The 8,342-nt window shown below is 36.3% G+C and overlaps 1 protein-coding gene across 1 annotated transcript; it reads right to left on the bottom strand.

Annotated features, from left to right (window-relative positions):
• Positions 1-1,819: 1,819 nt before the first annotated feature.
• LOC109803517 (long chain base biosynthesis protein 2a) lies at positions 1,820-8,008 on the bottom strand. Its single transcript, XM_020365129.3, has 12 exons — positions 7,602-8,008; positions 7,457-7,522; positions 7,129-7,217; positions 6,576-6,721; positions 6,358-6,482; positions 6,184-6,277; positions 5,233-5,396; positions 4,590-4,751; positions 3,343-3,469; positions 3,049-3,215; positions 2,842-2,949; positions 1,820-2,357 (listed from the first exon to the last, which is right to left on the bottom strand). The coding sequence occupies exons 1-12, from the start codon at positions 7,725-7,727 to the stop codon at positions 2,262-2,264; spliced, it is 1,470 nt and encodes a 489-aa protein (XP_020220718.1). The 5' UTR covers positions 7,728-8,008; the 3' UTR covers positions 1,820-2,261.
• Between the last annotated feature and the right edge of the window lie 334 nt (positions 8,009-8,342).

Genomic DNA, 8,342 nt, shown 5'->3' with positions numbered 1-8,342 from the left:
TGATATATATGTTCCAACTTGAGGAGAAGTGTTAGGATATTGTGGAGATTTATTAGGGTTAATCATATTATATTATATCATATCATGTAAATCCTTATTTTTTTTTTATTACAAACAAGAGTTATATGTATTGAACATTTACACATAATTCCTAAATTACAATACTATGCAACATAAATTCACAAGAAAAACAAATTAAGAGACAACATGAAAATTTAGAAGAAACTTCCATGGATCAAACCAAGACCCGTGATACCAAAATAATAGAATCTAGGTGATGAATGAAACCCAAATTCATCCTCTTTGACTCCAAGATCCTTCAATATTCATCCATGGCTCCAAATTGAACAGAAACTAAGTAAATGATGGTGAGAAAAGGAAGATGAGGTGTGCCATAAAGCACATTATTGTGTAATATACCTTGTTTAAGGATGGCAGGGGATCTGTAGCAAGCAAATTGGAACGAATATAGAGCACGTTATCTAACCCCATCAAGAGTGATGAACTTTTTCTTCCTCACGTCATTTTTCCAATTTTGTTGCAATGTCGCACTTGCAACCTCTGCAACATCAAGTCGATATTTATTAATAGTTGGCCAACTCATCCCATAAACTGTAAATCTTTTCATAGTATTATACCATGGTCGTGCCTCTTTGTTTGCATTCTACCATGTCAGATTTCAATTGTTGGATTCGGGGTCAGTTCACAACTGAAAACCTTTCCCTTATGTCTACCCACATGTCCTTCGCATTTTCCATATAAGATATTGTTGAGCACAAGCTAGGCTCCACCGTGTTCAACATCTATGACACCAACATGGATTAAACAATCCACCAATCCTCAATCTTAGATGAATTTTCCTTTGGTTGTTTAATGGTTCCATCAATGAAACCCCATTTTCTTCTTTCCCTCAAGGACGTCCACATAGTTCGAACACATTCCTCATAATTCTTACCTCGCAGTTGCACATGTCTAATAGCATTTTGAGGGTTGTCGCTAGAGTTCAGGTCATATGGTGATGGGATTTTCTTGATGAGATGATATTTCAGTTGTTCTTTATTTTCTACCATAGAAGCCTGTAGGAGTGGTTAAGATCCTAGGGTTGTATAGCTTTGATACCGTGTAAAATGAAAAATTATATAAGTTTTAACAACTTGATATAATTGGTCTCGTGAAAAAATATATATATATATAATTATTGATTGGAGATGCTCTTACTCACCGCCGAGAATAATCCTTAACAATTATCAATGCCATCTGATTCACATGACACACTTAAAGTTTCGTTAAGTCTCCTACACCCAACCCCAATTGTCATCTGATTCACATTTCACCCTTAAATATTCGACAAATAAAGTTCCCGCATTTTAATGTATCCTAAGGACAACGACAATGGCACTATGCTAAAGTTCGAATGCACATAGGACCAAGTAAGGCTGAGGACAATTAACCAGGCATTTCCTGGATGCAATCAAATGCATTGAGGAAGCATCAACGCAAGGTTTTGTCCATTACCAAGCCCTGATTTCTGTCCAACGACAAATACATGCAGCTGTTCTCATCATTCCATGTTAATAGCTCTCCCTCATTTTGGTGATAAGCTTTTGTGAACACGAAATAAATTAATCCTTGAAATTTGAGAACAAAGCTTTGTAGCTATTGATAAGTAAAGCAGTTGCATTGATGTTAAGAGTAAAAAATCAGCAACACCAGACTCATCGTCTCATATTTCCATCAAATTGGCAAAGGGAAATATCATGAACAAGATATGGGTCAGAAAATTGGATTTTGACCGTTAGCTTTTGAAAAACCATGTCCATAAGTAAAATCAAGCAGAGAACCTATTGTTTCGATTGTAAAAAAGCGTAGCTAAGACGGTCTATACACTTTCCAAAGAGTCACATTCAAAATTACAAATCAATATATCATCTTCAATTTTACTTGATTAAAATTCCAAGCAAAAGTCAGTTTCAAATGAATAAGCAACTGCAACTATACATATTATCTAATGACTGAGCAAAATAAGAACAAACTTTCCCTCCCGGAGACGTTCACTTGAATATCAGAACAATTAAGTGGATCTGCTGCTCCGGGCGAAGTCCACAATTTTGAAGACGGCAACAAAAAGCAACGAATTCATACACAGCAGAACACCGGCTAGTTTGAAACTGATTCCCCTTTTAAACAAAATGCCTTCTTATCACTACAGATCTATCTTTAGTAATCTCTGTTCCCCTTCTACTTATGGAAAAACTTCTCGCTCAATCATACTTCACAGATTTATTGCCTTGTTGCTGCTTTGTTGGCTCGGCAGGGAAGTATTTTATGCCAACTAGATCACCCACTCTGCTGATAACCTATGAAAGAAGCACAATCACAGAAAATTACCACACAACATATCATGGAAGTAGCGAATTTAAAAACAATGCTGCAAGAAGCATATCGAAACAAACAAAATGACAAGACATATTGACCCTTGATATCTGATACAAGCAGAGGAGAGAAAAGGGGAATTGATTTTGAGTTGCTGGTAGAATAGAAAATATTCATTTTCTCAACAGTGGAAAAAAACAGTGCAATAATGCTGCACAAAACCTTATCAGCTACCTTTATACACAAAATTGGCACATCATAAAAAGGGTGACATGGGTGACATTGTGCCTAGTGGGGTTTGGGAAGGGTACATGTATCCAGTCTTACACCCCACAAACGGGCTATTTTCAGGATTCAACCCATGACCTCCAGGTCATAAGGCAGCAACCTCACTGTTATGCCAAGCCTCACCCTCAAAATTGACACAATAATAAAAGATAACCGATAAATGAAATTCAAAATACACACCTGCAAGGCTTTGACCAGGTCTTCCCTTGAATGAGCAGCAGATATGCATATGCGAGCTCTAGCCAGTAGCAGTGGGGTAGCAGGAAATGCCACTGTCACAACAGCAACCTAAATTCAAAAATGGTAAACGTTAATTTACAAATTTATTAATATTCTGATATAGGGTATTGATGAGGAGCATAAATAGTTGGATGTTGGTGTTCTCACATTCTGCTTGAGGCACTCCCTTGAGAAGGCAGGGATTTTGGCCGGGTTGTAAAGCATGATTGGCATTACTGGAGAATCATTATCCCCAAGAACCTCAAATCCCATCTTCTGTAGTTCTGACCTGAAAAAGTTGCTATTTTCTCGAATTTGTGCAAGTTTCTGTGCACCTATATAGGAACAACTTAATTCAATGCAAGGTAAACAAAGTAGATGGATACTTTTTGGATTGATGCACATAAAAGCCATTGATCAACACATATGCAACGCAAACAGTAGAGAAAGTGCTAGCCAAACCTCTATTGGAACCATCCTCTCCAAGAATAACTTTTAGAGACGATATTATTTGTTGTGCAGCTGGTGGTGAAATTGAAGTTGCATAAAGATGAGCAGGGCAAGTGTACTTCAAGTATTGGATAAGTTCCTGACAGTCGATACAAAAGTTCATTATAAGAAACAGAGTTCAAAGTATCCTAATAGTAAGATACATAATATCCATGATCCAAACTTGTAGAGAACAATCAGAAAAAGGTCAATTTCATTGTGTGAAACAAAAAATTTCCACAAGTAGCTCCAACAGCACATGACAACAGAAATATTACTTGAATAAAACTGACAGAGTGGAGAGAAAATAAGACAGATAATTGAGTGGAGAGAACAGAGTGATATCTGGGCTCAAGATATTCATTGGAGGGTGTATTTCTGTTACATTTTCCTTTCTAGTATCAGAACATAATTTCCATTTGTAAGGATATACGTTGCACAAGTATTGGTTTAAAAATCCAATACAAATTGACACAGTATGCAAACTCAATAATATTTTTTAGAAATTGAGATACAGATGTTGGCCTTGCGGCAATATATATCAAATAAAATATTCATATTTAAAAATGTAAACAAAATAAACTAATTCATGATTATTCTATTCCAATTCCCAAGCCCCATGCATTCTCTCTCTCGCATAACCATTTTACCTGTCAATCCCTGGTTATCCTCTCTCTTCCACTCACTTTAATACCATCATTATATCTTGCCTACCATCAACAATTGCCATTTTAATAGTTCATTCAGTTAAGATGAAAGTCTGTCACTCTAGCAATAATATTAAGGAGCACAAATTTCAAGATTGGGATTTTTTTTTTAATTTTGCAGGGAAGTAATTGGCTTTTTGAGTATCATATAAGCATCACTATTCAATAGTGAATACAAATACAATTGTAAATGGATCATACAAGCATCAGTATTGGATACAAATACTCTAGCAATATTGAAGTACCACGTACATCCATTACATAATCCTGTTTAACTCTAGTTACCTAACAGAACCAAACATTTTCAAGTTCACTCCCATCCCTGATATTCTATAGATCCTTTTCCTTTTTCTTCATATGTGATGAGTTTCATAACCTATTCTGATTTTAAACTGATAGAAGAATATCATATGGTTGATATTCAAATAATCAATAGGAAAGAAAATCTGAACACCCATTCTGACAGATTTTAGCAACTTACTTAGAGTCTAGTATTTTTTTTTTAAAATGTACCTTAGATCCCGCAATATAACCTCCACATGATCCAAATGATTTGGTGAACGTTCCCATCATAATGTCTACGTCAGCAGTATCCACACCCAAGAGCTCACAAACACCTCTTCCTGTCTTACCCACTGCTCCTATGCTGTGTGCTTCGTCCAAATATGTATATGCCTACAAAGCAATGGAAAAATGCAGAAAATAACAATGAACCAAAGTAAAATTGCAAACAAAACTCTAATAAGTTTATCCAAAATCTCCCTTATATGTGTTTTGTTGGTCATAAATTCTCTCCGAGCTAGACTTTAAAAGAAAAATGTAGCAGCATTAAAAATGAGACTATCCAAAACTATTCCAACAAAACAAATCTTAAGGGGAAGTAAATCTTATTTCTTTTATATGACAAGCCCATTTAAGTCAATGGCATAAATTTAAGTTAAATGGAATACAGTCTTCCAAGACAAACCATTTAGAACAGTCCATTCGGAAATTTTGCAGTTAGCCTCATCTGTGTAGACTTTCACAGACTGGATTTTAAACTCAAGACTAAATAACACCCCCCATGAAAATAGAAAATGATAAACGCACATGGGAACAGGTATAAATAAAATAATCACAATTCATACGTTATATTATAGCTACCATAATAACCAACCTTATATTTTTTACATATAGCTATGATCTCTGGAAGTTTGCAAAGCTCTCCTTCCATGCTGTATATCCCCTCCACAATAACCATTATCTTCTTCCAAGGCCTATGTGTCCTAGGCTGTCCCTCAGCAATTTGTTCTCTTAACACTTCTTCTAGATGAGATGGTACTGTAGGTAAATAGACAAGAAGAATGTGAATTAATAATGCTGAGATTTCTGTTAGTGATAGAACCAAAAATCAAACAGCAATATCAAATTATCAATAATCCACAATTTTCAGAATGAAGTGAAAAAAGTGTTTTAGTCTCACTATATGAAATGAGATATCCAAGTGTCGGAAACAACAAAGGAAATGAACAGGAAATAATCAAGTAACCCTCTGTTTCCTTGCTCAAGCCTTAAGATGAATTCTGAGATTGATTTTTCCTCCCTCTCCTCACTTCCCTCCCTCTCTATAACAGATTCCTCTAACCCCCAACCATCATGGGCCCCCACACCTTTTGTCCATTCATCATAACTAACTACCCCCAGATCATTTGCCACATGTCCCAACATGGCAGAATGGCATGGCAGATTTTTAGCCAACTGCCACAGGCAATTTGTGAAGGGAGGCATGTCACAGCAGCGCCATAGGTCGCAGTGAAAATATGTAACCCAGCAGGTAACCAAGTGTTCAAATTGCAAACAAAAATAACTAATCAAAAGCCAGTTCAGTTACACTTACACTTTCTGTTCAATTCTGTTAGCAGAAATGAAGTCACCATGTGAAATCTAACTGTCCTATACATATTTAGCTTCAAGATAATGATATGGTGCAAAAACAGCAGCCACCATGATCTCTCAACCCATGAATTCAAGAGGCAAAACCTTTTGTAACAGTATGTAGAGATTGAAAAGTTGGCCACTTAATGACTAACTCATAAAACTTATTCTAGTATACAAGAAAGATACTCACTGTTGTGTTGAAAAACGCGAATAGTTGCTCCTGATCCTCGAGCACCATTAACAATTGAGTTGTGGTTCAATGAATCACTAATAATCAAACTTCCCTGTTAAAGAATGTTATACCAATGAATAATCATGCAAACATTATCATCTCAACAAGGTAAAATCACTAAATTTTATAAACCTTCCCCATCAGGACTGGAAGAATGGCGGAGTTTGTCACATAGCCCATGCCAAAAACTATAGCAGCTGGCTTCCTAACAAAGTTTGCAACGCACTCCTCCAGTTCATTGTGAAGCGCAGTTGTCCCTATTGGAGAAACCATATTCAGGGGAACATAATAAGACAAAAAAAAAACAAAACCACATTTTAATGGCTAAAATACAAACTAATAATACCTACCCCCATCCACACGCGTGCTGCAAGTGCTTGGAGAATACTTTTTCAATGTATCAACTACTCGGGGCGTGCAGTATTCATCTGCCGCAGCAAAACCAAGATAGTTGTATGATCCCAAGTTAAGGCATCTACTTAATTTATCAGTTCGCCTGCATTCGGAAAATAGCAAGAAAAATAGGCTTCCAATAAATTTATGAAGTTAAAGCTCTAAACTAAAAGAAAGATATTTCAAAAAAACACTCCCTCCCTCCTGGATCTAGCTCCTCTAAAGTGAGGGAGTGCACTTGAAGGGATAAAATGCAATCACAACCGTTGATTAGAAAATCAATGGTTATAAATAATTGCAATAAAAATAAATACATATATAACAAAATTTACAATTAATTATAATGTCAAGACCTTTGATTTTTCCAATTAATGTTTATTATTGCACTTTATCTTCTAAAGTCCACTTCTCTCAACTTTGGAAGAATCATATCCCCCCTCCACCCCCTCATCAAACAAAAAGCAAAACAAAACATAATTAAAGGGCTGAAAATTAAACAGAGCGTTATACTTCAGTGTCTTGTTATTATCATTCGAGTAGCGTTCGACTACATCAAACCAAGCATCAGGAGCACTTGCAATTGGCCTCCCAAAACAGTCCTACGAAAAACAAAAAGTAGGAAACTCCGCAAGTCAAAACCACATATCTCCGTCGCTATTTACACCACATGGCAATCGGTTAGCCACCCAAAAATCACAAAACGCACAGCAAATAAATAAACAAACAAACAAATGTTCAAATTTCAAAATATCCAACACTGGAAAATTGACCGAGACGATAAACATGCGGTGTTCATTTCTCCCCTCACTACAAAGGAAGCGAAAAGTGAAAGAAAAACCTGAATTCGAAGATACAAACGGCGAATATAAAAATCCTCGAGCCCCAAGCAGATCGGCGCGTAACCCTGAGAAACAACGCGTGATTGTTATCACAATTAAATAATTATGATGAAATTAAAAGGAAAGGAATTGCGAAGAAAGAACCTGAAGATTGTTGGCGCTGCACCAGTCGAAGATTTTCCTGAAGAAATCCCTGAATTGGCCGAAGGCGAAGAGCAAGCCGTAGCTGAAGTAGGTGGTTAAGGCGGTTAAATAGGGAATCGCAATCATGTTGTGGAGGAGGATCTGGATTCTGAGTTAGGAAACTCGTTTCGCGTTGCGGCAGCGATCAGAGATCCGAACCCGAGTCTCGCGGACCCGTGAAGCGGTGGTCTTTGGAAATGGGAAGGGGGTGAGGGGGGGAACGCTGTGCTGTGCTGTTCTTTTCTTTTGTTTCGTGTGTCGTGTTGTGTTGTGTTGTGTTGGGGAACAAATGAAAAGGGACCGTACAATGACGAAGGAAAGAGAGAAAGGTCCACACCTGGCGGCTAAACCACGGTTCCCTCCTTCCAGTTATGACTAGTTTTTTTTTTTTATATATATATATATATATATATTTTTTTTTAAGGTGTGGAAATTGGGATAGATTGAATTTTCGTTTGATTTGATGTTTTGAAAAAGAATATTATTACGACTGCCGCTGGATTTTGTTTTAACGAAAAGACTTAAATATGTTTTTAGTTTTTTAAATTTAAGATAAATTTATTTTTGGTCTTTTAAATTTAAAATTGTTGTTTTTAGTCCTGTAATTTTTAAAAATTTTATTTTAGTCTCTTAGGTCACCAATAATATATTTAAAAGTGATTAATTAAGATAGTTATGCAATATCAACTAGATTTAACGTGA

This window comes from Cajanus cajan, chromosome 1 (assembly GCF_000230855.2).
Source record: "Cajanus cajan strain Asha chromosome 1, NIPB_CcT2T_4, whole genome shotgun sequence".
Classification (NCBI taxonomy): Eukaryota; Viridiplantae; Streptophyta; class Magnoliopsida; order Fabales; family Fabaceae; genus Cajanus; species Cajanus cajan.
Note: the sequence above shows the minus strand (reverse complement) of the source record. Positions and strands in the feature narration are given on the sequence as shown.